Source organism: Lynx canadensis, chromosome A1, assembly GCF_007474595.2.
Source record: "Lynx canadensis isolate LIC74 chromosome A1, mLynCan4.pri.v2, whole genome shotgun sequence".
NCBI lineage: Eukaryota > Metazoa > Chordata > Mammalia > Carnivora > Felidae > Lynx > Lynx canadensis.
In genome coordinates this window covers 180,661,957-180,689,167 of record NC_044303.2, presented here as the reverse complement: position 1 = coordinate 180,689,167, position 27,211 = coordinate 180,661,957, and the positions used below count along the sequence as shown (strand labels likewise).

General features: G+C 50.1%; 1 protein-coding gene across 1 annotated transcript in view; it reads right to left on the bottom strand.

The window, feature by feature from the left end:
• Positions 1–2,659: 2,659 nt before the first annotated feature.
• Positions 2,660–27,211, bottom strand: part of SLIT3 (slit guidance ligand 3) — a 591,744-nt gene continuing 567,192 nt past the window's right edge. The window contains 8 exon segments of the mRNA XM_030327818.1: positions 2,660–3,037; positions 4,772–4,980; positions 5,770–6,055; positions 7,209–7,363; positions 14,934–15,064; positions 16,961–17,201; positions 18,748–18,885; positions 24,185–24,278. Of these exon segments, the coding sequence (XP_030183678.1) occupies positions 2,802–3,037; positions 4,772–4,980; positions 5,770–6,055; positions 7,209–7,363; positions 14,934–15,064; positions 16,961–17,201; positions 18,748–18,885; positions 24,185–24,278 (1,490 nt within the window). The 3' untranslated portion in view covers positions 2,660–2,801.

Here is a 27,211-nt window from a genome sequence, read left to right as displayed (position 1 = left end):
TAGGAGTATTGGTGGTAGAATAAGCCTAGGGTTTACCTGCCTGGGTGGGGTGGGCTGGCAGAGCATGAGGGATAGGGAGGGGTGTTGGGCAGATCTCAGGACAGAACTTTTGAGCTACCACAAAGACTCTGGGGACCCACCTGGAAATCAGCATTGTTTAGCCACAAGAAACTGAACAACTGGGAGCCCCCAAGCCGTTCTGGGTGGTGGAGCCCTGTCTTTCCCAAGCCTGTCTTGACTTTGCCCCCAGTTCTCTTCCTAAAACACAGCATGTCTTTCCTTCCCCCTGCTCAAAAACCCCGCTGGTCCCTGCATTCTAGCTCGCCACACGTGGCTCTTAGTGGCTGAACCTCTGCCTTTACATCTTCCCCACTGACTCCTATTCCCCAGTGAGCATCCCACCCTCCTGCCCCACCCCCCGGACCTCTGACTGTTCCCGACATACCGGGTCTTTTCCTGTTTCACTCCTTTTTAACAGGCTATGCCCTGGGCGATTAACTCCCTTTCTCAATCCCCTGGCAAACTCCTGTTCATCCTTAAAGATCCAGAATTGGAGATTTCTAACTCTGGCCAGTCACTTCCCTTGTTCATATTGCCATCAGGGAACTCCTATAATAAAGCAGTTGTCCCATGGTTGTTTTTGCCCTGGACTGTAGGATTCTTAAAGGCAGATGTTTCTTTCCCGTGAGGAGTAAGTTCTGGAGTTAGGCTACCTGGGCCTAAATCCTGGCTCTACAATTTATTAGGTGCCTGCTCTTGTGCAAGTTCCTGAACTTCTCTGTGCCTCAACTTATTCAACTGGAAAATGGGTTAGTAATGTCTTTGCTGCAGGGTTGTTTTGAAAATTAAATATTATATACACATACACACATATACCTATATGTGTGTATGTGTATATAATATAGAATGGTATCTGATGTATAATGTAGTAAGTACTAAATGAATCTATTACTATTTGAAACAAATCTATCATGAGGTACACTAAGTACCTGGAATATAATCTAAGTATGCATATTTTTAAGTAAGTTCTTCCATTTAATTTCTCCCTCCCTTCTTTTCCTCCCTCCCCACCCCTTCTTTCTCTTCCTCTTTCCCTCCTTATTTGCCACTTGCCTTGTGCTCTTCCATCTTTTCTTTTTCCCTCCTGATTCTTGGAGCCTTTGGCCCACTGTTGGTGCTCACAGAACCACTAGGCTCCTCTGGGGACACTCGATGCTGGAAGGTCCTTTGAGCCCCACACTCTCCTCCCTGACACTTCTGCAAGGGAGGCTCCCAGGGGAAAGGAGGGATGAGTGAGAGATGGGCAGCTGAGCCCTGGAGCCCTCTGCACTAGACTGAGTAGGGAGAGAGGCCAGGGCAAGTCTCCATCAGGAGGTATGCCTTTGCTCTCCTAGAACTCTGTTTAGAAACTTTGGATACTGGGGGAACAGAACAAGGAATGGACATGAGCAGGAAAAACAGCAGTAAAGAACATCTACTTTCTTCTCCTGGTAGGGCTTGTCTGATGAACTTAAACTACCTGAATTTCTCCTGTTTACACCATTCTGGAGAAGGAATCTAGAACTTTTGAGTCTGGCTCTTCTACTTATCAGATATGTGGCTTAAGACAAGACACAGAGTTTGAGAGAGGCTTTGGTTTCCTTGTCCGTGAAATGGGGCTAAACGGCTTTACCCTTCTCATGGGGGCAGGGGTTGCATGGATAAAATAAGGTGTGGTATGGATATGCGTTGGGAAGTGTTGCAGATGGGCAAGGACTTGTCATCAATATGACGGTGGTCTGGAGGCTCTGGTGGCAGAGGCTTGTGCTTCCCATAGGAAGATCCCCCAAGAACTTTCCAGAGTCATACTTGTACCCAGGCTGTGGGCAGGCTGGGCTCCTGGCTGCCTGCTCTCCCATTACTGCATTCTACTGTGAAATTCGTGGGACATTGGAGGGAAGAGGACGGTGCACAACTTTCCAAAGGAAGGACCGGTGGTTGGGGCCTGAGGAGACTGCATAATCCCTTCTTCCCTTGACTCACCTGGAGAGGGTCAGGAAAAGAGGCAGTGTTTTAAAATTTGGCAAAACAGGCTCAGATGAAGGCTGTGGCAGAGTTTCGGATAGCCCTGTGGTGGAAGCCAGGGCCAGCCTGGAGGGAGAAGAGGGCCCAGACCCCGCTGGTGGCCTGGGGCAGATGGGGGCGGCAACTGCGAGTCTGAGGTGGCCGGGGTGCAAAAGCTTGTCCTGGAAGGATGGGCCTCGGCAACCAGGACTTAAAAGCTGGGTGCTTTTAGGGAAGAGAAAACAGTCATTAAAGATAAGAAGAAACAAAGAAAAATCTTTTCCTTCTCTTCCTCTTATCATTCCTTTTCCTGAGCTCAGTAAGCAGGTCTTGGTATCTCTGCTGACATGATACTGTTTCATCACATTAAAAACTTCCTTCTTCCTCGGACAGGCTATCACTTCTTTATTCTTATCCTTTTGTTTTAAAACATTTTATTAGTCTTTTTTTTTCCTTAAAATTTTTAACAGCGGTTTATAAAAACACGACAAATACACAACACAAGACTTGGTAAAAATAACTCACTATATGGTACATATACTCAGACGGTGTGATATATTTATATAATAAAAGATGAAAATAGTCACTTTCCATAATAAAAATAAGTTCTATTTTTTGTTTATTTTACAATATACTTAATATTCTCTTCTTCTGCTTCCTCTCCAGCGCCCACTTCTTCACCTCGAGTCTCGAGGGGGTCCCACGTGGCTGTCGCAGCCCCACGAAGCTGGAGTCTGAGAGGTGGGGGGCAGAGGGCCTTAGGAACACGCGCGGCAGCCACACTCCAAGTGTCTCTCCACCTCTTCCACAAACGAGGAGCCGTCTGTGCACTGGAAGACGTATTTCCGCCGCTTGCTGCGGGTGGGCTGGCAGCACTGCAGCCCACAGCCCCCACGACACTCCATCACAGGCACTTTGGAGGCTGTGGCGCAAGACGCATAGCCTTTCTGGCGGCGGATCACCTCTCGGACTACCTCTCCCAGGCACAGGCTCTCTGCAGAGGGTAGAAAAGGTAAGGTCAGGGCATCGGCGGCATCGACGACAGGCCAGGGCCATTTCCTGGGTAGGCTGTTGGGAAACGCTTGAGGTGTAAAGACCATTTGAACGTCTTCAGTCATCCCTCTGTCTCCCACCTGTTAACTGCCCAGTGATTCCACAACTATGAAGGCCTTTCCTGGGCCAGGGTCTCTACGGGATTTATGACTAAGCCCTGAGGATCTAATGGTGACAAAAACAAGCCCCATCCTTTCCTTCAAGGAACTCCAAGACCAAACTTGATGTGGCAAAGTAGTAGACGGGGGGTTAACTCCTGTGCCCCAGTTTTGATGTGCCACCTAGACTTAGAAACTGAGCTAAATGTCACCATTAAAAACCTCAGGAGCTTAAATATTGGGATTTCTGGCTTCACAGAAAACCAGGAAGTGTCTGGTTTGCCCCAGTCCCCACTGGTGCAGCATCTAGGTCTGTTCACTTCAGCGATGACAGAATTAGTAATGATAAACAGAGGTGGATGCTCTATAGGAACAGAACGTGGCAAATAGCCTGCTGCAGCCCAGGGGTGTGGCTCTGGAAAGTGCTGCTGGAGGTGAGATCTGCTTGGAGTTTCATCTTCTGACTGCACTGTCCCTACGACATTGGGAGGAGGGCTGCAGCAAGGCACTGAGGAAGACCGTACTGAGCTTAGAGTTTGGCTTTGGCCATCAGCCAGACCCTCACCATCCCTGAGCCTGTCTCCTTGTCTGGAAATGGTGATATATTTCCCTGTCCTTCCTATGCCTCACAGCTTATGAGCCTCAGAGGAGACTGTGAGTGAGAAAGGGCTTTATGCATTTTAATGAATTTTGTTAAGCTTGATATAATTCTTCTAAATTATGAGATTGTTACAAGATAATGAGTGTATGAGTGTAGGAATGTGGTTGGCGAGAGACCAGATGTGGCAACATGTTAATTGGGCAATCTGGTGAAGGGAAGGTGGGAGCTCTTCATATTCTGGCAATTTTTCTGTAAATCATGTTTCAAAATATTTAATAAAAATTATAAAAACATCAGTTCTGGTTGAATAGTATTTCAACTAGATATAAATGTGAGTGCCCCTTAGAGACAAGGTGGTCTGCCTAGGAATCCAGTGGCAGGGAGGAAGACTTCAGTTTCCGCGCAGGAAAGTAACCCCCTGTGGGGAGGTGGATTTGAATTCTAATACAATCTAGTCTTAATTTTCCTGTTTGAGTTTACTTCAATATTAGCACACTACAGGGGTGCCTGGGTGGCTCAGTTTAACCATCCAACTTTGGCTCAGGTCATCATCTCACGATTTGTGGGTTTGAGCCCTACCTCAGGCTCTGTGCTGGGGGCCTGCTTCAGATTCTGTGTGTCCCTCTCTCTCTGCCCCTCCCCCACTTGCATTCTGTTTCTCTCTCCCTCTTAAACATTAAAAAATTTTTTTAAATGCACTACAGGGGCTGGGGGAGGGGAAGAGAGTAAGGAGGGTTTGAACTGCTGTGTTGGGGGCTAATTTGTTACAGAGCAATAGACAACTGCTGCAGCAATGTAGGGTATTGCCCCCATTTTCAAAATGAAAGAACAGAGGCTTTTCTAGAAAGCGGCTGACAAAGGTCATGCAGCCTCCAGGTGGCACAGCCAGAATTCAAACTTCAGTCTGGCTCTGGGGTCCAGTTCTGACCCCTGCACCCTTCTCAGGTTCCCCCTCCTGGGCACACAGTAGACCCACCTTGCTCGCAGTGCTCCCCACTAAAGCCAGGCTGGCACAGACAGTAGGGCTCCCCTCGATCTGAGATGTGGCACTGCCCCTGGTGACACTTGAAGGCCAAGCAGGCGTTGGTGGATTCGTTCTTGTGGTCACACGTGGGCCCCCCGTAGCCCTCTGCACACTTGCACACATACGAGGTCCCGGTTGCTACACATTTCCCATGGCTGCAACTGTTGGCAGAGGAGAGAATGAGAAGGGGCAGAGACGGTGCTGCTGGAGGCTTTCTCTGTCCAGCCCAGCCAGGGACCAGGCTCTGACCAGCAGGCCCAGAGCTGTGGAAACTTAGGTCTTCTCCATCCCATGGTCTGTCCTCTGCTAGCCCAGCGGCTGAGCAGCAGTCTTGTCTTACTCTGCCACAGCTGGAGGCTCACATCACCCAAACTCCACTGCCAATGCTGTTCTCTAGGCATTAGAACTCACATATCCAAGCGGCAGGTCACAGCTCAGAACATTTTAATTGCCCTATCTTAACTGATAGCAATGGAACTATTACCAACACCATCATCAATGGTGCCAGGCATGGGACTAAGTGCTGTATACCTGGGATCATTCTTATTTTCTACAATCACCTCTCCTCTGCTGCTTCTATGTAGAAGACAGTCTTATCCACATCTCCTAGATGGAGAAGTTGAGGCTGAAATTCACCCTCAGTCCACTTGCCAAGCCAAATGCTCATGGGGCTGCATCTGCCCAGAGTCATGTAGGTATGTGCTGTGGCTCTGGACAGGTTCTAAAGGGTCACTTGGCAGAGACCAGTGTTCTCAGCAAGGTCCTCACACACTGAGGTCTCTAAGTGGGACCTGCTGTTTGGCTGTGTAAGCTCCTGACCTCTTAAGCAGGACCTGTGGACAGTCTGACCACACTTCCTCCAGCTTTTATCGGTGCCGCTTCTTGGGTGGGGAAGGGGTGGCGGGAGGGACTGAATCCAGGCAGGGAGTCTAGGCTCTCGGGACACTGACCTGTGGCCCAGGCAGGGGTCGCGGGCCTCCTGGTCGCACAGCGGGCCGGTCCAGCCCGAGTGGCACTCGCACACCACGCTGTCCTTCTCCACGGAGCGACACAGGCCGTGCTTGCACACGGTGCAGGACTTGCAGCCTGGTGAGACCCCCAGGGACTGCGGTGGGAGGGCCTTGAAGTCTTGCAACTCGTTGTTGATGCGCACCTCGTGGATGCAGCCATGGAAGCCGCCCAGCGGCCGGTCCGTGCCCTGGCGCAGGGCTGAGAGGCCCGTAGAGGTGGGGATGCCTGGGGGAGGGGCGCCAGCACAGCCGCCTGAAGACCCTCCCCTGCCCACCAGCCCAGACTTCCCCTCAGAGCAAGGAGGAGGTCTCTACGTGCTCACAGTTAAGTGCTCACAGCTCTGGGCCTCTGCTGTTCAGATGGAGGGAATGGACCCAAAACCTGGGACCTTGTCCACAGAAGGACTTGTGTCCTTTTTCCTACACTGTGACTCTTAAAAATGTGAATTTGTTACCAACCTATTTTAAATATAGAAAATTTCTAAAATCTCTATTTTGGGCTCGTCTAGAAAAAAAGACGAGCTGGCTAGTCACAGGGCCACAACTAGCTGGATGGAGGAGGCCCACCCCTCTAGGCAGGGAAGGGATGGTGCCTCCCATTCCTCTACTGTTCCCACCAGGTCCTCCTGTCCCCTGCACAGCACCAGGCTGGAGAGCTAGAGTTTGGGAGAGAAGGGGTTTGGGCGAGCAGCCTTGATCTGTGGAAACTTGGGGGTCTTCACAGAGGGACAAACTGTGTCCCTTCTGGGACTGCCCTTGCCTGAAGACTTTCCCTGGACCCCTGGCACCTGGACTGGCTGTTAATACAGATTCCTGGGCTCCTCGAGGAGAGACTCCTTAGCAGGGATGTCTTGGGAATCTCTGTGCTGAACAAGCTGCTCTGGTGACTTTTTTTTTTTTTTTTTTTTTGCACATAACCCTTTGACATCTACAGGTCCTGGGCTGCACTTCAGGTCTAGGCTCTGCCAGACAGGTGGCTACTTCTTTTTGGCTTTTGTATGACTTTAATCTCAAACATGTTCTACATGCATCACCTGAGCCTCCCAGTGTCTGACATGGTGGCAGAGCAGAGGGAACATGACCCCTGCAGATCATGGGGCTTGGACTCTGTCTCTATTTCCTCCCTCCCCATTCCATCTTTGCCTCTTCCCACCATCATTCCTGAACCACTTGTGCTTCCCAGAAGGAGCCCTGTCTTCTCTCCTCTCCTCCTCCCCATGATCTGACTTACTTGTCACTTCCTCCAAGAAGCCTTCTGTCATTTGTTTTGGCAGAGGATGCTGAGAGCAGGGGAACCCCAGACAGTGGGCCTGGGTGTGGGTATCTGAGCACAGGTTGGGGGTGTAGGTGGTGGGGATGGGAGGGGAGAAAAGCCTTACCTCCCAGGTAGAGGGGGCTGTTGATGCCTACTGCTGGCTGCTTCTGGAGCTTTCCCAGGCTCTTCGGGGCTCCTTTATCCACCACCAAGTTCAGGGTCTGATTTAGCATCACCAGCTCCACACTGTGAAACTGTCCATCATTCACTGTCTCCACACTGGGCAAGAGAAAAGGGGTGAGAATCATGCTTTCTGTAGCCAGGCCCTGGGCTGTGAATGTGGCCAGCATTTGAACTTGGCCAACCATGAAGCACAAGTGGTTCATGGTTATCATTATTGGTTTGCATTCCTTTCCAGTGTTTTACAGAGGTAAGCAAACTCTATCCTCTGACCACCTTTCAATTTTTGCTCTACTGCATGCCACTGGAACCATTATTTTCTTAAATTTTTCTTCAGTTGCTCCATTTCCCCCTTAAACACCAGTAAGGATATAATAAGGCCAACGTTCTTGGAAGGAATACTGTCCACGAAAAGACTATTTCAGTATGATGTATATATTTTTCCTAGTACATATGAAAAAAGTGATCTCTCAGTTAAAATGTCACCCACTGTCTTTGTCCCACCTGAAATTCGTCTCATGCACATCAGAAGTATGCACGCCATATTTGGATTAACATTACCACACAACACTGCTTCACGTGTTTACAGAATTATAGAAACGAGGAAACAGAAATTCAGGGAAGTTAAATAATGTTCCTAAGTCCCCACAACTAATAGGCCATAGGCTAGGATGTACACTGAGGTGCATCTAGCCTCAAAGCCCACATGCATGCCCGTTTCCCATCGCCTCCCTCAGTACAGCAGGCAGTCACCAAGGGCTTATGAGACACAAGAGCTAGGCACAGGGCTAAATGGTTCTCTTGCTATTATTTGAACCTCACCATCATTCTATGAGTGGTGTCAGATATCCCATTTCACAGCTAAGATGACTGAGGCCCAGAGAGGTTAAGGGGTTTGTCTGAGGTCATCCAGCAGTATGTTCCAGAGACAGAATTCATAGGCAAAACATTGACTCCATAAAGTTCTGCTCTTCCACTACTTGATCCTCGCTGGGGCCTGGGAGAGAGAAGTGAGCGCAGGGTGATAGGTATTGGGGGATATGGTACTCCTTCCCTGAAAATGGCTCTCTGAGGAGGACGCTGAACTCTGTCTTAACCATTCAAATGTGGGTGGTGAATATGGAGGCTCCCTCTCCCCTTGAGTTCTCCCTGGCAAATCCCAGTAAGTTGGATCCACAAGAAGATCCTATGCCAGAGGTGGCAACCGATTACCTGGGAGGCAGGGACAGCTTCAACGACTGACCTGGAGTTAGAAATCTCAGCAAAGAGGTGAGAGAAATGCTTGGGAGAAGAGAGGATAAATTGGGGTGGGGTGGAGAAAGCATGGAGTCTGTCCTAGCCCCTTTTTCATTGGGTGTGGCCACTCAGCGAGTGTGGCCACTCAGAAACAGAACCCCTCTGGGTTTCCGGTCTTCTCATCTGTAAAAGGGGGAGAACAACCTGACAGAATTACTGCAATGATCGAATCAGAGGAGGTACTTGAAAGTCCTTTCAAGACTTTGTAATTTACACTGTAAATTATTGAGAAAATGTGACCCATTATCACTAGTGTCAGAGTATTAATGATGATAAGAACCGACCATTGCCTGCAAACCTCCTGACTCCTGCTCTTGTGCTGATCTCTGCGGGAAAGTGCTGGTAGAGGGGGGCACGCAGGAGCCCAAGACCTTCCCAAACCCATCATGAACTTTCTTACTCTCCCATCTACCCATCATCCAACCATCATCTATCCTTCCAACCACTTGTCTCTCATCCATCCACCTACTCGCCCACCGAGACCAGTGGCAAACAGTACAGACATGTACCATCACGAGCCCACATTTCCTTAGCCTTTCCTTTAAATCAAACCACCAACATAGTAGTGTGAGGTCAGGTCAAGAAATAGGGCAGTGGGGGGTGGAGTGATAGCTAAGAGTCCATTGGAGGATCTCATTTGTGATGGGGAGCCAAGAAGCCATAGAAGATGGAGCTGTTCTATTTCAGTAGCTTCCAGCTACTCTAAGTAGTGAGCTGAGGATAAGGCAAAGACCTGTGTTCCTACAGATGAGTTGATGATGGTGTCAGTGGGGGAATGAGGGCTGGTGTGCAGAGACCACAAACTCTGACCTTGAGCCCTAACACAGTTTTTTAAACATACATGCAAGAACATGCAGCTGTATCCCTAAACCATTTGGTAAATTGATGCTGTCCTGAAAGAGCTTCCCTCCCCTGAAGTGGTAACTAATGCTGGGTAGCCACCTGTTAGAGAGGAGTTGTAGAGAGGCTGCAGCTCTGGTGGGTGGTCTTGGCATTCCCTTCCAATATTAAAATTCAGGGAATCTGAGGCAAGCCGCTATCCCATTATAAACACCCACAGACACAGTGAGCAAATACATACCACTAACCCCTTTCTGGCCACTTGCTCCAAGTCTGTTCCTTTTTTCCTTCCTGCACTCCATGCGCTGGTCCAGGCCCTGGTGCTCCTCCATGGAGGGTCCCAGCCTGGAGACAGTGGTTTGGCAGGAGCCACAGGAGCAGAGAGGACTGTGAGACCACCCTTTCTGCCCCCAGTTAAGTGCTAGGCTCCTCAGTGCCCTAGCCACTTGGCTGTGTGGAGAGCCTCTCTTGATTCCCATAAGGCAGGCCCCTTCCTCCAGCTATACCCTTCAGCTAGTTCATGCTCAGGAGTTGGAGAGCTCTGGTATCACACTGGGTCCTCCAGCTGAGGGACTCTTGGCAAGCCCACTTACATGCTATGGGATTGGTGATGATGTTGACCTCACTGAATTCTGATTGACAACACAGGGCCCCTGACACCTGGCAACCACTCAAAGGTGGAATGATGTTTCTTCCACCCTGATCCTGGCTTGGAGGAGCTGGGTGTGGCAGGAGAGACGAAGTTGGGGAGCAGGTTACTGGACCTGGAGGAACTCTTCTACTGATTCCAACCTTCCAGCGGCCCAGTGCTTTGGGTTTCTGTCTGCTTCCAACTGGCTCATAACCATCTCTGAGGAAGGCACTCATGAAAGCCACATTTTACCAGAGAGGGAACCTAAGTAACTTGACCAAGGCCACATTGCAGAAGTGGTGTGAACTGAGGTTCAAAGTCAGTATGGATGCCAAGATCTAAACTCCCATAACCACGCCAGTAGGTGCCATGGGTTGACAGGTTGCCTTCCTGCACATCTTTATTAGGGTCTCCTGGAAATGATGGCTAAAGCCAATGGTTTTCACACTGTAGAGTCCCTGGAGGGGACTGCAGGCTGTGATTTCTCACCGCCTCTAACAAATCAGGATGGCTCCATTTCTACCTACTTCCCCGCCTCCCCCACCTTTTAATCTTGGCCTTTGAAGTATATAATGAGAAAAATGAGTCTGCTGCTATAAGAAAAAAGATTGGGGTAAAAAAACAAAACAAAACAAAAACTCCAACCCAAACCACCTGCTGTTAATTCTAAAGAAATGATCCCACTGTGGGTTCCAAGCCTCCTAATTCGTCTCCTGGAGAGAGATTTGGGGATTACAGGGAAGACTCAGTGGGGCTCTGAGAGTCTTTCCCAGTATGCACTGGGCCACATGAACCAGCATCCAGTGGGAGGTAGAGAGCACTGGAGGTGTCAGAGCTAGCTGGGTGGCTTCTGTGTGGGACCGGCATGAGGACATGTGGATTTCTATTCTGCTTTTAATATCAACAGGGGAGTGTGTTGGGTGCTACAGGACTATGCACTGTGCTAGCGCACTTGTACCTGCATTCTCTCATTTAACCCTAACAGCCCCTAAACGAGACATACAATTTTTTTTGCCATTTTAGAGATGAGAGGCCTAAGGCTTGGAGACTTAAGGTGTCCAGCTCAAAGACTTAAAGTGGAAGTGGTGGAGGCAGACTGAAACCCAAGCTCCTAAACCAGGGACCGTACTTCCCTGGGGAGTGAACGGTTGGTGGGCCATTCCTCCAGGTGCTGTTGGGCCTGCTCACCTGGGTGCTGAGTTGTGGCCACTAGGTGGCAATAGAGCCTCGCAGGATCAAATAGTCCCTGGGATTTCAGTTAAGCCGAAGTCAGACTTCAAAGTCAGAGACTTCAAAGACTGCAGGGCAGCAACTCCCCAACTCTTGGACCACCATGGCCCCAACTCTCTCTTGCTCTGGCCTTCATGCCCCAGCACAGTGGGAACATGGGTTCTGGTGGGAGCCTGACCTGGGTTTGAATCTCAGCTCCGCCATTTACTGGTTTGTGTGCCTTAGGACCAAAAACTTCACCTGAGCATCATGTTTCTCATCCCTAGAACAGGAGTGATGACGCTTACCCTAGGGCTTGTGGTGAGGAGCAAGTGAGACAAAGACCTTGGCAATGGATGGGACTATGGTAAATAAGACTCAGGGAGCATGTGTGATGGTCCAAAGAGAGCTCTCTTGTGGTGTTTGGCCAACCTTTGAACACTGAGCTATTTCACATGGAAACCCTGAGTTTCTAGTGCTCCTTGATGATCTGCATTCCCACGGGGCAGCATCTGCTGGGGCAGAGGTCAGCTGTCCCTTTGGACAAGGCCTGTGCTCCCCAGGCTTCCACACTCCTCACACTCCCACAGAGACCTCAGTCCGCTTTCCCCAGGTTGGTTCCCTTACTTGGCCCCTTGGCCTCGCTGGTAGGAAATAGTGCCTGAAGTTCCTCTGACAAGTCTCAGAACTACAGAACAGTGCAGCCTGTTCCCATTCTGGGGCAGGCAGGCAGGGGCAAAGACAGGCTTTTCTGTGATTTTGCCCTGGAGCCTGGGGTCAGACCTTGAAGCACCAGCACTCCCCTGTGGCTATAGTTAGGCAGATGAATCAAACCAGGCTCCCACATAGAGGAGGCTCAGAATCCTGCTGCTCCAGACCTGTGGTTCCCTGCTGGGGGCACTGGTGGTTCATTCTCACTCTGGGGCTGTCCATGGGGCCTCAGTGGGCAGAAATTTGCAAGCTGCCAACTCCCCTGATAATTACCTTTGGTTTGGCACCCTGGCCCTGAGGCTAAGGAGGCCTTCCTAGGTGGCCAGGGGTCACCACAGTGATCCTGTGCCCTCTATTAACCCCAGTCCCACACAGTGTGGCTTCTGTGCATACTGATGGGCCTCCCCCAGCCCAGTGCCTTCTGGAAAGGCAACCTGTGGAAATGCTTGTCAGCCACAGCTGAAGCCTCAGCTCAACATTACCACTTCCTTCAGGGAGCCTTCCCTAGTCCTCCAAGCAGAAATGTCTGCTCCCATAGCATGCACCCGTATCTTCTGCAAGACCTATTTTATTCTGCCCATGTGACTATTGCTTGTTTACACACCTGCCTTCTTCCCTGGACTGTGTTTTGCTTAACTCTGGGTCCCCCACACTTAGTCCAGGACCTGGTCCATGCAAGGTGCCTGGGAGAGGTTTGCTGAGTGAAAGAGTGCACAACTGGGGCAAAGCCAGTGCTGCCACACAGAAGACTGGAAGCAAACCCATTTTAAATAATGGGATTTCTGGAGACTTGGGCCCTTCAGGATTGTGAGCTGAAGGGCACTAAGAGTCTGTCACTAGGCTTTGCCTGTGGGCATGGGCATACTTCACTGGGTTCCTCCTGTGGATAAAAGGAAGAGCCTGGGGTCTCCCCAGGGCCCCCTATTAACCCTCAGCCGACTGATCCCTGACAAGGGGAGAGAGTAGTTCTATAGGGGAAAGTAGTTCTCTGGGTTCCTATTTCACAACCTGGTTCAGACAGCAGAAAAGCACTCCAACATTCTTACCAACAACATCACCCTTTTACCAAACCACCCCCCCAGCAGCTAACATCAGTGTGAGGGAAGAGCTAGGCTCTGCTGGGATGGGCTCTGGACAGAGCCCAGCCCCCTCCCCAAGCCTGGCTGCCACCTTCTGTCCTTGACATGCTCATGTAAAGGCTCAATTTGCCAAGCACTTTCTCATCTGCCAACCCTCAATATCCAAACGCCCCCCCCCCACCCATCCTGCCCTCCTCTTGCAGAAGTATGTCCTATTATCCACAGTACACAGGGAAGGAGACTGAGGCAAGAGGTCGAATACCTTGTTCAAACCTGGATGTGTCTGATACCACAGGCTGTGTGACAGGCTGCCCCAGGCCCTGCACCCAGGCTCTCTGTCCACTTGGCCCATGACCAGCGGCTCCAGAAACACAGATGTTGGGAGGCCCTGACTCCAGGGAACTCGTGAAGCCACTGGTGACAGCTCCTTCTCCTGGCATCTATTGTACCCAACTGTCCTAGCCTGGTCAGTGATCCCTCCACCCACCCCTGCTGTGAACCTCTGCTCTGGTCGAACCCCCTGTGTTTTCCCCTAGGCTTGCTGGTGATGTCCCCTCAGCCTGTTTGCCCACCTGTTCTCCTGCTCATATAAATTCTCCCTCTCATCAAGACCCAGCATAAATGGTTCCTTCTCCAGGAAGGCTTCCTGTGTGAGCTGGAAAGAATCAGGCTTGTGCAAAGAATCACCTGGAAGCTCCCTGAGACAGATGGCTGGGCCCTACCCCAGTGCTTCTGTCAGTAGGTGTGGGGTGGGGTCTGAAAATGTGCCCATCTCACAAGTTCCTGGGTGCGTTGCTGCTGCTGCCCTGGCACCACACTTTGAGAACCACTGGTTTAAACCAATGGTTCTCGACTGGGTTTGTAGGTGCTGTTTTGGGGGTTTTCATGAGAGGAAGTGTGAAGGAAGAAGCTTGGCTCTCTCCAGCCCCTGCAGGACAGTTTTGCATCTGTGTATTTAATATTCTTGAGTTCAATAGAAAAGTTTTGATTGAATAAATGATTTAGTCTGAAAACTGCTGGTCTTCCCCAATCCTAACCAATGTGCTTCTGCTTGCAGAGGGGAAAGGCTAGCCTCGGGATGCGGGCCCTTCTCATGCACAGTGCTCTCCCCACAAGGAATGGCTCTCCTGCCTCGGGCAGTTTTATGTGATTTTTAGGTGTAACACAAACATTTCTCATCTCAATGGTTATTTTTATAATTATTACAAAATATTTATGACTAAAATGATTTTTTGTGTTTAGTACTTATTCCGCTGAGAAGTAGAAACAAATCTAACGTTGAGCTAGCATATCTGTGATTTCACAGACGATATTCCTTGAGATGAAGCTCAGGGTAGAGAGTGAGCACATTTAAAGCCTATGTAAGGTAACCTGCTAAGTAACAGTATAGCTGACATACCATATTTTTACAAGCTTTTTGTAAAAATCAGGGCGATTGTTGGAAAGACTGAAGTTTAGGAAAAACCACCCTTCAGAACAGTTTGAAAGTCACTTAAGGAATAGTCCTGCTCCCTCGGTGCTCTGGAATTTCTTCCCCTTGAGTTGCATGCTAATCTCCCCCTGTTTTCTTTCTTAAACTAATAAAAGATGAGGATGACATTTTGAAAAGGGCACCTCATTAAGCAGCCTCATCCCCATTGGCACACACAGCTCTGCACGGTAGCCAGCTGGCCATTTATCTTATGGTAATGAGGTGTCATCTCCCTGTGGGGTCAGCCTTCATCTCCTGCCTCTTCCTCCAGCACCGCCCCTCTCCCGCCCACCAGCCGCTCTGAGTGTGTGTGTGTGGAGGGCAGCAGGGAGAAGAGGCATCAGAGTGGCCCTGGCATCTTCTCTCAGGGCAGGAAGCAGGAGGGAAGACGCAGGACCCGTGTGCATTGGCGGGAGGGGCTGTGGTCCTTACCTGTACACTGTGGTTGGTGGGGAGCTCAGACTGTCATAGACGAGCCTCACGTGGCCCTGGTACAGTTCCAGCGCGAGGGGGTCATTGTCTCCCTTGTACAGAAGGATGCCGTTGTCCTTGTCAGTGGCCACCTGGAGAGGCATGTGGGTTAGGGCTCCCCTGAGGACTAGCCTCCCCAACCCCGCCTCACAGAGACCTCTTCCGGGAGGCATCTTCTGAATGGACCCCAGATCTGAGTTCATGTCCCTATTTTTTCCTTTGTCTGGTCTGGAAATTGCTAGGAGGGCATATACTTCTACTCCAGCAAATGCTGATGGTGCAATTCAATAACTATTTAATGAGCACCCACTGTGAGCCACTTTGTTTATATATACACTTACAAGATAAATATAACACACACACTATTTTAGTGTGCGTGTATGTGTGTGTATGTGTGTGTCAGGAACCCCAAGCTCTACTCTGGCCTCTCTCACTGGCATACAATGTAATCCCACCCAAATCCTTGCCCCTCTCAAGGCCTCCGTCTCTCTGTATAATCTCAATCATAAACAAAATGCTAATAATTACCATTTCATTCGGTGTTTACTATGAACGAGGCACTGTGTTAAGAGTCATCTGGGGAATTTTTAAAAAAAATCATTGTCTAGGCTTCACCCCAAACCAACTACATATGACTCTCAAGGTGGGGGAGGGGGCAGGCAAAGACAATTTTAGGCATTCTCCAGGTGATTCTAATGTGTTGCCAAGGCTGAGAGACACTGGTTTCAGAAGTTGCTGCCCAGAGGGCACACCCCGCTGCAGGGCTGGGGTTCTCTGACTAGCCTGTCCACTCCCATCGTCCAGCACAAGTGCAGCTTAAAGGAATGGATGTGGAGCAGGTGGTCTGATGGACCCTCTGGATGTCTGGGGCACAGGTGCTGCTCTGGTTAGCTGGGACCCAACATTCAGGTCCCTGGGTGGGTGGGATGCAGGGAGGAAGGCAGGAGGGCAATGAGGAGGACCCAGGAGGGGCTGACACACCCAGAGCTTCCTTCGTGTGTGTGTGTGTGTGTGTGTGTGTGTGTGTGTGTGTTCAGGGTCAACCCTCATCTCAGACGCCTGCCCACTGGACTGGAGGCTCCACGAGGTGAGGCAGTTTGAGCTTTCTGTGCATTTCTGCAGCCCCAGTACCTGCAATGGTGCCTGGCATGCAGAGGCATGCAACAGATCTGTGTTGAACAAGTATTTTCACCATAAGCTTAAAGCTAGAGTGTCCATGAGCAGAAGGAGAGCAGGGCCGTAGTCAGTGCCATGTGGCAGGGGCCACTCACTGGGCTGCATCCTCCAGCTGTGTCTCTGGGGTCTTCCTCCCCAGAAAGCCTAGGGGCCAGGGCCTGCTCTTTCTCAGCCATACACCATCCTTGCTCCACCCTTCCCAGTTGCATTTGGGTCACCCAGAAATGCATTTTGGAATAACTTTGCTCAGGTCCACAGGTAAGGAACCTGAAAGAAGTTAGCTGGAAAAGAATTTGGTTCCTACTAAGTGGTTTTTCATTCCCTGAAAAAGGCCCTGCTTGTTTGTGCCTCTGGGCCTTTGTACATGCTGATGTCTCAGGCTAGATGGCATCCCCTCTTCATCCTGCTCTGCCAGCCCCTCATTCTTCTATCCTTCTCCAGGCAAACTCCTACTCATCCTTGAGATCTCAGTTTAGTTGCCACTGCCTCTGGGGAGCCTATCCCATTCTTTTCAGCGGGCGAGGGAGCTCCGTCCCACCTATGTGCTCCCACAACACCCAGAGTTGCCACTGGCCCCTCTGCTTGTCAACTTCCCCTGGGCAAGGGGCTCTGTCTTGTCCATCACTGAATCCCCATTGTTAGCACAGTGTCTGACATATAATATTTGAGTGAATATTTTCTAGATAAATGAATGGAAAAGGCTGCACGTGGGGACTGCTATTAGCAGTGAAAGCCAGTCAAGAGTTGTCTGTAGAACAACAGCTGTTCTCAGAACAACTGGAGCTTGGGGGGCACATAGGGGTGGGGCGCACCTGCAGGGAGATGTTGGCCTGGGGCCGGACCTTGGCGGAGGCTAGTTCCACGTAGGAGTCTTTGCCCACAAAGTTGACAGTGATGAGTTTCTCGCACCTCGGGCCGGCGAAGCCTGGGGGGCAGCGACAGGTCGGCTCCTGCTGTACCACGATGCACTGGGCCCCATTCTGGCACTCATACTGGTCACAGGGACTGGTCTGAAGCAGGACCATGGGTGGGGGTTGCTCACAGAGGAGCCCGCTGTGGGGAGGGGAGAGGAGGGATGGAGGAGGGATGAGGAAAGAACAGTGTGGGGAGACAATCATAGTTATTTGGGCCAAAGAGCCACCAGCAGAGAGAGGGAAGAAAGATGGTAACTGGGACTTGTTCCAGTCCTACCACCAACTGGGGAAAAGCTTTTCCTTCCCTAAGCCCCAGTTTCCCCGTTTTTAAAATAATAGGGCTGCATGAGAGTGCTGGCCCCCAAGTTTCAGTGTCATCAGAAAATCTGGATGAATTTGTTAAAAGCCCAGATTCTCATCCATCCATAGATGAGTGGATACACAAAATGTGGCACATGCATACGATGGGATATTATTCAGCCTTAAAAAGGGAGGACATTCTGACACCTGTTACGACATGGATGAACCCTGAGGACATCATACCAAGTGAAATAAAGCAGTCACAAAAACACAAATACTGTGTGGCTCCACTTTTATGAGGCACTTACAGCGGTCAAATTTATAGGGTCAGAAAGTAGAATGGTGGCTGCCAGGGGCCATAGGGAGGGGGAATGGGGAGTTAGTGTTTAATGGAGACAGAGTTTCAGTTTTGCAAGATTAAAAAAGTTCTGGAGATGGATGGTGGTATTGGCTGCACAATAATGGAAGTGCACTTAATGCCTCTGAACCGTACATGGAAAAATGGTTAAGATGGTAAATCTTATGTTATGTATATCTTACCACAATTTAAAAACATTTAAAAAAAAGTGCAGATTTCTAGCCCCTTCTTTCCGCCCCCATTCTAATTTAGTAGCTCTGGGGTGGGCCTCAGGAATTTATATGTTCCCAAGCCTCAACATGGTCTCAATCAGGCTTTGGAAAAACTGGCCTTTTCAGAGTGGTTCCTTCTCAGAGTCTATGACCAAGGCTCATTTGCGTAGTTGGATTTATGTCATGCAGCAAGTACTGATGTACATGGAATTGTCCCCAGGCCGCCCCCTCCCCCGCCACTTCAGGTCTGGTCCTTGCCTCCCCTCCAGTGCCCCCTACACCCTTCCCTTCCAGGCAGTGTAGGTGTGAGGGCTGGAACCCAGTTTCTCCTTGTATATACCCCATGGACCTCTCCTGACCCCCTGGCCAGTGCTTCCCATCCCCTCCTTCTCTTCTGGCTTCAGTGATTCCAGTGACTAACCCTAAGCTCTCCTATTTGCCTCCATTTTTTACCATTAGGACACAAAGTTTTTGTTCTCCAGCCTAAAAATAAGATTCCTGCCAGTGTGGCCATGTGGCTACCCCTACCCTGTAAGCTGAGCTCCAAGACGGTAGCATCTTCCATTAGAAGGAATCATGCCCAAGCTTGACATTATGTGAGCTGGACCCTAAGTCCAACTCCCACATGGGTGCCCTGGATGGCTCTTCTGTCTATAACACGGGGTTGACAACATCTGGTCTTTGACAAGGAAGGACTGACCTTCCAAGGAGACTCAGGAGGCCCAGGGCTAGGGCTACCTGGGCATGGGTGAGCCTGCCTTAGCTCACCAGTCCCCAGCCTGCAGGCCCCTTCCCGAGGGGCCCCTCCACCATACCTGAAGCCCTGGGGGCAGATGCATGTGTAGCTGTTGACTGCATCCACGCACTGGGCCCCGTGGCGGCACCTGTGGTTCACGCAGTCATCATTGTCCACCTCGCAGAGCTTCCCGCTGTAGCCAGGGGGACATTCACACCTGGAACACAGCAGAGCAAGGCTGTCCATGTGCCAGGCTGGCTTCTAGGTGGCCCTGTGTCGTCTCTGTCTACCCATGTTCCTAAGTCCCTCTCAACTCTTGAGGACTCCCCAAAGCCTGGCCCACAGTTAGTTTCACTGGCCATCCATGGGCTCTGGGTCCCTGCAAGTTGACGTTTGCTTGCTTCATGTGGTGACTCCTGTTTTCAGGAGTGGGTGGTGGGGCTGCTGATGTGCTGCTCCTCAGGGAAGAGGATGGGAGCTGCAGTACCCTCTCTCTGCCCCCACCGGCCCTGCTGGCCTAGGTGCACACCCAAGAAGTGCACCTCATGTGGGGCCTCCCTGAGCATGCGCCCGGAACACGCATCCCTAGGCTCCTCCGCCTGGGTGACACTGTGCCAAAGTTCCAGCAAGAAACAGACCTGAAGGCACCGTGTTACCTACGGGCACAGGTGGACACAAACACTTCCTGGCTCTTTTGCCTCCTGCAGGCTGGAGCCTGCGCACCTCTCTGGGCCCACCCACTGAATTCTACTGGCCAGAATAGAAATAATAACTACAGCAGAGGCAGAGGAGGAAGGTGGGACAGGTGGCCAAGGTGGAGAGGGAAGCAAGACCTCTGAATACACATGGGACAGAGGAGACTGACAGGGGAAGCATCGGGACAAAGGGATGGTCCTCCCTTCCCCCTCTTCTTGCTCCTCCCCTGCCTTGCTCCTCTCCCTGCAGTTGTGGATAGAGTGGAATTATAAGTGGATCCTGGCATTGCTGGGGTTGGTTGGCAGAGCATAGTTTGTGCTGTGGATTCATGGCTAGGTAGACACTTGGGGGGTGGGGTATCCCTGGAGAAGGACAAGTTCTAGAATCAGAGGACTTACTGAGCCTGCATTCAGAACTGATACCTGCTAAGATCTGACCTGTTCACCTTTACTTATTTTTTTTAATGTTTACTTTTTTTTTTGAAAGAGAGAGAGAAAGAGAGACAGTACAAGCGGGGGAGGGGCAGAGAGAGAGGGAGACACAGAATCCAAAGCAGGCTCCAGGCTCTGAGCTGTCAGCACAGAGCCTGACATGGGGCTTGAACTCATGAACCGCGAGATTGTGACCTGAGTTGAGGTCGGACGCTTAACCGACTGAGCCACCCAGGCGCCCCTCACCTTTACTTATTTGAAGGGTAAATTCGAAATACGTGACCTACTGCTGCACCAGAAGGTGTGAACTTTCATGTCAGAGCCCACACTCTACCCTAGTCTTTTAAAGAAACAGATTGGGGGCACCTGGGTGGCTCAGTCGGTTAAGCGTCCAACTTCGGCTTAGGTCATGATCTCGCAGTTTGTGAGTTGGAGCCCCACATCGGGCTCCATGCTGATAGCTCAGAGCCTGGAGCCTGCCTCAGATTCTGTGTCTCCTTCTCCCTCTCTCGCTGCTCCCCTGCTCACGCTCTGACTCTCTCTGATTTTCAACAATAAATAAACATTAAAAAAAATTAAAGAAACAGATTGGGCAAGGCTTTGTCAGGGCATGTGGTCAATACACTCTGCTAGTGGTAAGCCTGGCCCCTGTAGGCATTTGTCTTTGTGTCTCTTGAATTCTAAGTACCTGCAGAGCAACTCAAGCCTTATGAGCCTCTCCAAGGCAACAACTGCTGCTCAATGCTTGCAGGGTAAAATCTAGCCTGTTAGGCATGGAGTCAAGGTGGCTGAGGAGGTCTTCATGAGGAATCAGGGAAGACCTGGTTCCTCGCAGACACATATGTGCAGAAGGAGCAATGGAGGTGTGGAGACTGTCAATGCTATAGCCCTCTTCACACCCTTGCTTTTCAAACAAAGCCCCTGGGCATTCTGTGAACGTACAGCTTCTGATCTGGGAGTTTGGGTGGGGTCTGGGAATTAGCACTCCCAACAAGCTGCCCTGTGATGCTGCTGGTTCCTGCACCTCCCTCCCAAAGCAAGGATCTACCCTACATTTCTTCATCTGCTAAAGAGAAGCGTCTGCTGGTACAACCTGCCTTCCCTGGTGTTCTCAAATGTTCTCCCCTTACCTTTCCTCGAAAAAGTGTAAGGGTTATACGATTTTGTTATGTATATGACCTATGGATTCTGGACAAGGGGGTGTAACCAAGTGATGTGCTTGGTTCCAGGACTTTGGGAGTCTCCAGAGTCAGGTCAGGATTGGCTTGCAGCCCCAGCTGTTTCTGTGTGTGCGTGCACAGGGAGCTTGCTTCACCTCGCCGTGCCTCAGCCCCTACCCAGAAAACAGACCGCTGTTTCTACAGCCTAAGATTGTGGAGCATTACAGGAGATAGGCCAGTGTGCCTGACACAGAGTAAGTCTTTAGTGCATGTTGATCATCGTGATCTGTGTTTTTGTCATTGTCACTTTCAGTGTTCATGGGAGTGTTCTTCATTATTGTCAGGGTTTTGGTATATTATGATTTCAGTGTTTATATCACGGATAGTTATACAGTTTTATCTGTTATGTTGCGTTGCAGCCTCATTAAAACATACATAAGGAAATCTTCAAGGATAAACATCTTCAAACTTGGCAAAGGTTGCACCAACTGACTGTCTCTTGTTACTGTCCCTGCAGCCTGCCTTGGGATGTAGGTGATGAGAGGGGAGGGGAGACGAGGGGGATAAAATTAGGAAATGTTTCATTGGGAGAAGGGATTTTTTTACCTAAATGTATTTTAATAAAACAAAATTCACATTATTGAGCTGGCCTGTAGACCTCTTCAGGATTCTAGGAGACACTGTGCATAAATACATTATCTCAAGAATATGAAAGCAAGACTGGTTTCCTTCTACATTCTATATTCTTTCTATTCTGTATCCTATTCTGTATTCCCCTAGAACTCAAGTAGAGTGAGGTTTCGAGGGAGAAGTACCAGAGGATCATGATAACTGGCCCTGCTTATGTCTCTGGTCCCAAGCTCCTCGCACCCCGACCCCAGACCTATACCCTGGACCACTTCTGACCAGTTTTCATGCTCACTGTGCTCTGTCAGGCCAGCATCCGCTGAGCTTGAACAATGCCACTGATCTCCTTTCCAGCTATGGATACTCTACCACTTCTTCACAGCTCAGATGCCTGGTCACTATTGTTGCCTCTCGTAGGCATGCCCAAAGCATGCTGCTGGTCAGTGCAGCCTGCTGTGCTTTGGGTTCAAGTTTGTGTTCCATGCATCTCTTCTCCCCACCTGCGCCTCTTCCTTCAGTTAAAGAGCAGCCCTGAGTTGAAGTCAAATCTGGGAGTGGGAAAATGGGGTTGAGAGGCATCCCTCACCCTTACTTATACTCTAGTAGCGCAACTGCCTAAGAGCCCACCTAACCCCTCTCAGAGGGGACCAGGGCAGATAAGGGAGATTTGAATGACGGTTCATGCATGGAAACACTGAAGTTTCCTTTGTTCTCAGCAAAACCAGAGCCCCTAACATGCCTCTTGCATTTTCCCTGGTGATGAACTCCAGACTTGAGATGTCAAAATAGGGAAGGAAAACACCAGACAAGACATGCTCATGTCCCCCTCTCACCTGCACCTACTCTAGATTCTTCTCCCACTGGTGGGGCCCTCCCTCCCTTTCTCAGCTCATTCAAATCTCACCCATCCTTTGATGTTAATGTCACAGCTCACCTCCTAATGTGGAGGGCTTCTCTTTGCTTCAGCAGGTTCTTCCCTCCCTTCCTCAACACCCCAGCAGCACTCAGAGCCAGAGTTGAGGGCTCCAGAAATTTCTAAACATTTGTTTTGTGTCAAATCCCACCCCCCCACCACCCCCAAGTCCATGTCAAGGGCCTTGAAAGGGAGGGAATCAAAAACCTCTTATAGTACCCACTACACTCACCACAATGAGAATTTGAGGACTGAAGGATTGGCTCACGAGGGGACAACAACTAGGACCCATCATTCTTAGATTCTAGGATCCTAAGAGTTCTCAAGTTCAAGTCTTAGAGATTTATGAATCTAAGAGTCCTAAGATTCTGTGACTTTATGATGTCATTAGTCTCAGGCTTTCTAAAATCCTTGTTTTCCATAAAGTGCTAAGTTTTGCAGTATAGCATCATAGTCTCAAAAACCCTGGAATCTGGGTACTCTCTGCCTTATGACTGAAGCTAGACAGACTCAAACTGATGACAGATCCTGGAGACATTTTAGACCCAGACCATGAGCTTCATCCCTCAGAGGCTGAAGAGGCTACTAGACGAAATGCTGGTCAGGATTCTCATTAAAGACTTCTCAGCATAGGCATCGAGCTTCAGACCCACATCCCTCATCTTTAGGGTGACTCTGTAGAGTCACTTCAAGTATCTTTGCTGAAGGCTCATCTGGGGTTTCCTCAGATGCTCTGGTCTTTGTCTGCTCCCCCAAACTCTCTGGTGCTAGAAGCTTCCACCCACCCTTCAGTGTTGGACTGAGCCTGTTGGAGATGAGGGGAAGCAACTGTGTGTGCAAAGCAGCTTTGGGAGAGTGTTTAGGGGAGACTATTTTGGCTCCCTGGGATGTCCCTACTGTAATCCCAGGACTCAAGGGTCTCAGGGTTTTCTCTAGAAGAGGCAATGGCACATGCTTTCCTGAAGGAGAATGGAGGGAAGAAGTAGGGACAGAGCCCAGGAGTGATTTCCCAGGGGTGTTGTTTGAGTCTCAGGCTCTGGAACTGGTGCCTTCTCCTGAGGCAAATTCTTTTTCCACCCTTAGAATTGTTCCTGGAATCCCTTAGCTGCTATAGGCTCTGCTGCTTACCACGGAGACAGCTCCACAAATGGCTGTGGCTGCTGAACTGAGTCAGTGCTCACTCTTCCTGACCCCCTAACATACACAGATGCATAAACTGGCAAACTTGCTGGAGCCACAGAGGGCACAACACTGGGAAGGATGCACACAAGGAAGGTGACCAACTAACCTTTGGACTCAGCTTCATCAGTGGGATTGTTCTACCATATTAGCTCTGGAAAGGAAAGCTATGCTGGTGTGCGGGGGTAGGGGCAGAAGTGGGGAGAGTAGGAAGGAGAGGTATAAAGGAAAGAGGGATATGTTTATTTCTATATATCTATCAACACACAGAGAGAGATAGAGACTTACAAAGAGAAATAATCACAAAGAGACAGAGGCACGTGCATAGAGACAGTGAGACAGAGAATTAGACTATGACTAGTCAGAGACACAGAGAAGCACATGGTAATGTACAAGTAATAGGCAGAGAGAGAGATCGGGAGAGGGAAGGAGAAGGAGAATGGAAAGGGACCAATTTGAGGCAGAGTCCTCAGGAGCCTGTGCTGCTGGGGACACAAAGCCAAGCCTCACCTGAATCCTTTGTCCAGGGAGATGCACTTGGCCTCATGCTGACAGAGGTTCATCCCGGGCACGCAGTGGTCAATCACCTCGTCGCACAGCTCACCTGGTGGGGGTGGGTAGAAAGCTCAGGCACCTGGGAGGACCTGGGGGATACCCTGACTAGAAGGTCAGGTCCAACCAGCCCCCTGTCGGGAGGTCATGGATCTCAGGCACCCTGCATTTGCTCTCTCGATGTATCCTTTCTGCTGTACCTCTTTTTCAGTCTCCCTAGTGGTAACAATGGGAAGGTTCTGGGATTTTCCCTGGGCACTGTCATAGCACCATCATTGGGCTGTTTCACCTGACCATTAAGGGGCTGCTGCAGCTGAAACTGTAGGACATCAGCCCCTGACTTTGGGCTATGTTTAGTTGTTTTTTTCATTCCCCATCAATTTACTAAGCACCTCTTGTGTGGTAGACACTGTGATGGGTACTAGGGACACAACAGTGATCAGGTCTTGTCTTCCCCCTAGCCTAGTGGGGGAGATCTATAAATCAGTAGGTGACTGTAACATAGAGATGTGTGACCACAGGGATAAACTCTGTGGAAGCCCAGAGGCTTCCTGGAGGAGTGGACATGGCTTAGCAGCACAGTGCACCTGCTGTAGATAAGTAAGCACCCTGGATTTTCTCAAAGAAGAAAATATGAAAGGAATTTAATGTTTAGGTCTCTGAATACACTCCCTTTGAAATTCATTGTGCCAAGAAATGAAGAACGGGTCATAAATACCCAGGGAGGTCCTTGCATGTCCAAGCTCCCCAAAGCTCACGCCATTGGAGATGTGTTTTGGGAATGTGGAGGGAAGTGAGACAGGATGGCAGGGGTGAGGGCAGTGGCAGATGCACCCCTGAGCTTTGGGTTCCCTTAAATTCCACCTGGCCAGGTGGACAGTGATATAAGAGAGGAAAGCTTCACCCACGGAATTTCTCTCAGAGGTCGGGGTGGGAATAGGGGCAGAGAAGGCTGCAGGGACAGGGCAGAGGAAGGTCCTGAGGGTGGCTGGGGAGGAGATGAATGACATCCACAGCCCCAGAGTCTGTTCTCTGCTGTGGTGGGGACAAGCCCACCCCGACCCTGTCCTCGTTTTGCCAGCCTCTCAAGACCACAGAGGGCACTGTGTTCTTTATAAGCCTTTTCCTCTTCCTCACTTCCTGGAGACACCCAGAGAGGCACACAGGTGTTTGTGTGGGACTGGCAACATTTTCTGGGACAGAGAAAACCATGACAACCCATTCTCGGGCAGAGGTGCACTTCAGTCACCTGCAGACACAGGCTAGGCTATTCCACTGGGGCAGGAAACCACCTCAACAAATGTGTCCTCAGTCCCCCTTCCACTGCCCATTGCCCCAAAGCCTATTCTGAGTCCCTTTGCCTTCTTTTTTTAACTGATGGGATTTTTACGGTCTCTCTTCTGGCAGTGAGCAGATTCTTCCAGACCAATGATTTGGCCCTACATGACCCCTCCTCTCATCTTAGGTAGACCAGATGCCCCTTATGGCTGGAGGGTATACTTTAGACTTCTTGGTATCCCTGTTAGTTAATTCAGTGCTCTGTATACAGTAGGAGCATAATAAGTGTTGCCTCTTGCTACTTTAACTCTTGGCTACAACTCCTCTCTGCAAAGATGGAAGATGTAAGGGGTAAGGGAAGTAGACCTTCAGCAGATTTCCCTGCACTTTCCCCAGGTGTAAAGCCTTCTCTGGGACCCCCAAGAGGCGAGGAGTAAGCAGAGCAGGTGGTTTTCTCAGTTGGTCTTGGCACGCTCCATCACAGTCCCAAGAATGTGCTTGGGGAATACATGGCTAATGGGCTTGAGGTCTGTGTCAGCCACAGGACCCTGAGGAGCAATGGGGGCTAGCTGGCTTCCTTCTCTGTAGGCTTCTAATCAGCATCTGTATATCCCATCCCCTACCTCACTCTTGACGTCATGCCAGGTGCCAGCAGGGTAGGGTGTGGCAGTCCCTGGGTTGCATGGTCCTTATTTTCATCCTCACCTTAGGTTGGTATTTCCTAAAATATGTTTCTTGCAACACAGGATGTCCAGGGTTGGGAAGGAGTTTGGGGGTAGGGTAGGAGGGAAGTTCTGACTTAAAATAAATTTGAAACTTACTGGGTTAAAAGAAGTTAAACAGCATTGTTTCGAACAGGAATTGTGAAAACCTCTAATAGGCTCATTTGTATCACGTGGAAGAGAGCTAGTATTACACACAGCGCTTCCCCAACTTTTTGTTTATGGAGGCTTTTCCTCAAAGAACTCATGGAATTCCATTTTGGGATATGCCACTTTAGGTGGATCCTACAACAAAGGAGGTTGTGCTTGCACCACTGAGGTGCATTTTGCTTCATAATCTAGTGGTATATTTAACTGTCCTCATTAGGAGCTGTTAATATAGGAAATAAAGGTGTTGTGTTTTGGGGCTGGGTGGGTAGGATGATTATACTGAGGAATAACCTGTGGGGAGCCTTCTTTTATTCCCCAGCTGGGTTAGGTTCATCCTCTGTGACCCCAAGACCCCCCAGGCTTCCAGGTGTTATAGTCTCGTTCTGCTGAATACATGTCTCCCTCTACTTGACAATGAGCCTTCTGATCAGAGGGGACTTTGTCTTGGTCATTTTTGTGTCTCCAGTTCCTAGCTGGAAAGTGTCTGGAAAGTAAATTTCTAGAGAAAGCAGACTAGAACTGAATGAAGATTAAATGTAATGCAAGCCCCTCTCACTAGCTTCAATCGCCACTGGGTCTCCAGTTCCTGGAGGAGGGGAAGGCTAATGGAATGGACAGCAAACTTGCCCTGGGAACCTGTCTCAAAGTAGGGAGGAGCCAGAGACGTGCAGGGTTGGGGTAGGTGGTGAGGGTGGACAAGCAAACAGAGAGGGCCTCTGGGAAGCCCGTCATGGCACGGCACCAGGTTTTGGGGATTCACATCTCTGGCCACAGGGGAGTGGGTGCAGGCCCTGAAAACTAAACAGCATTCCTTAGTGCATGACACCTGGCCCGC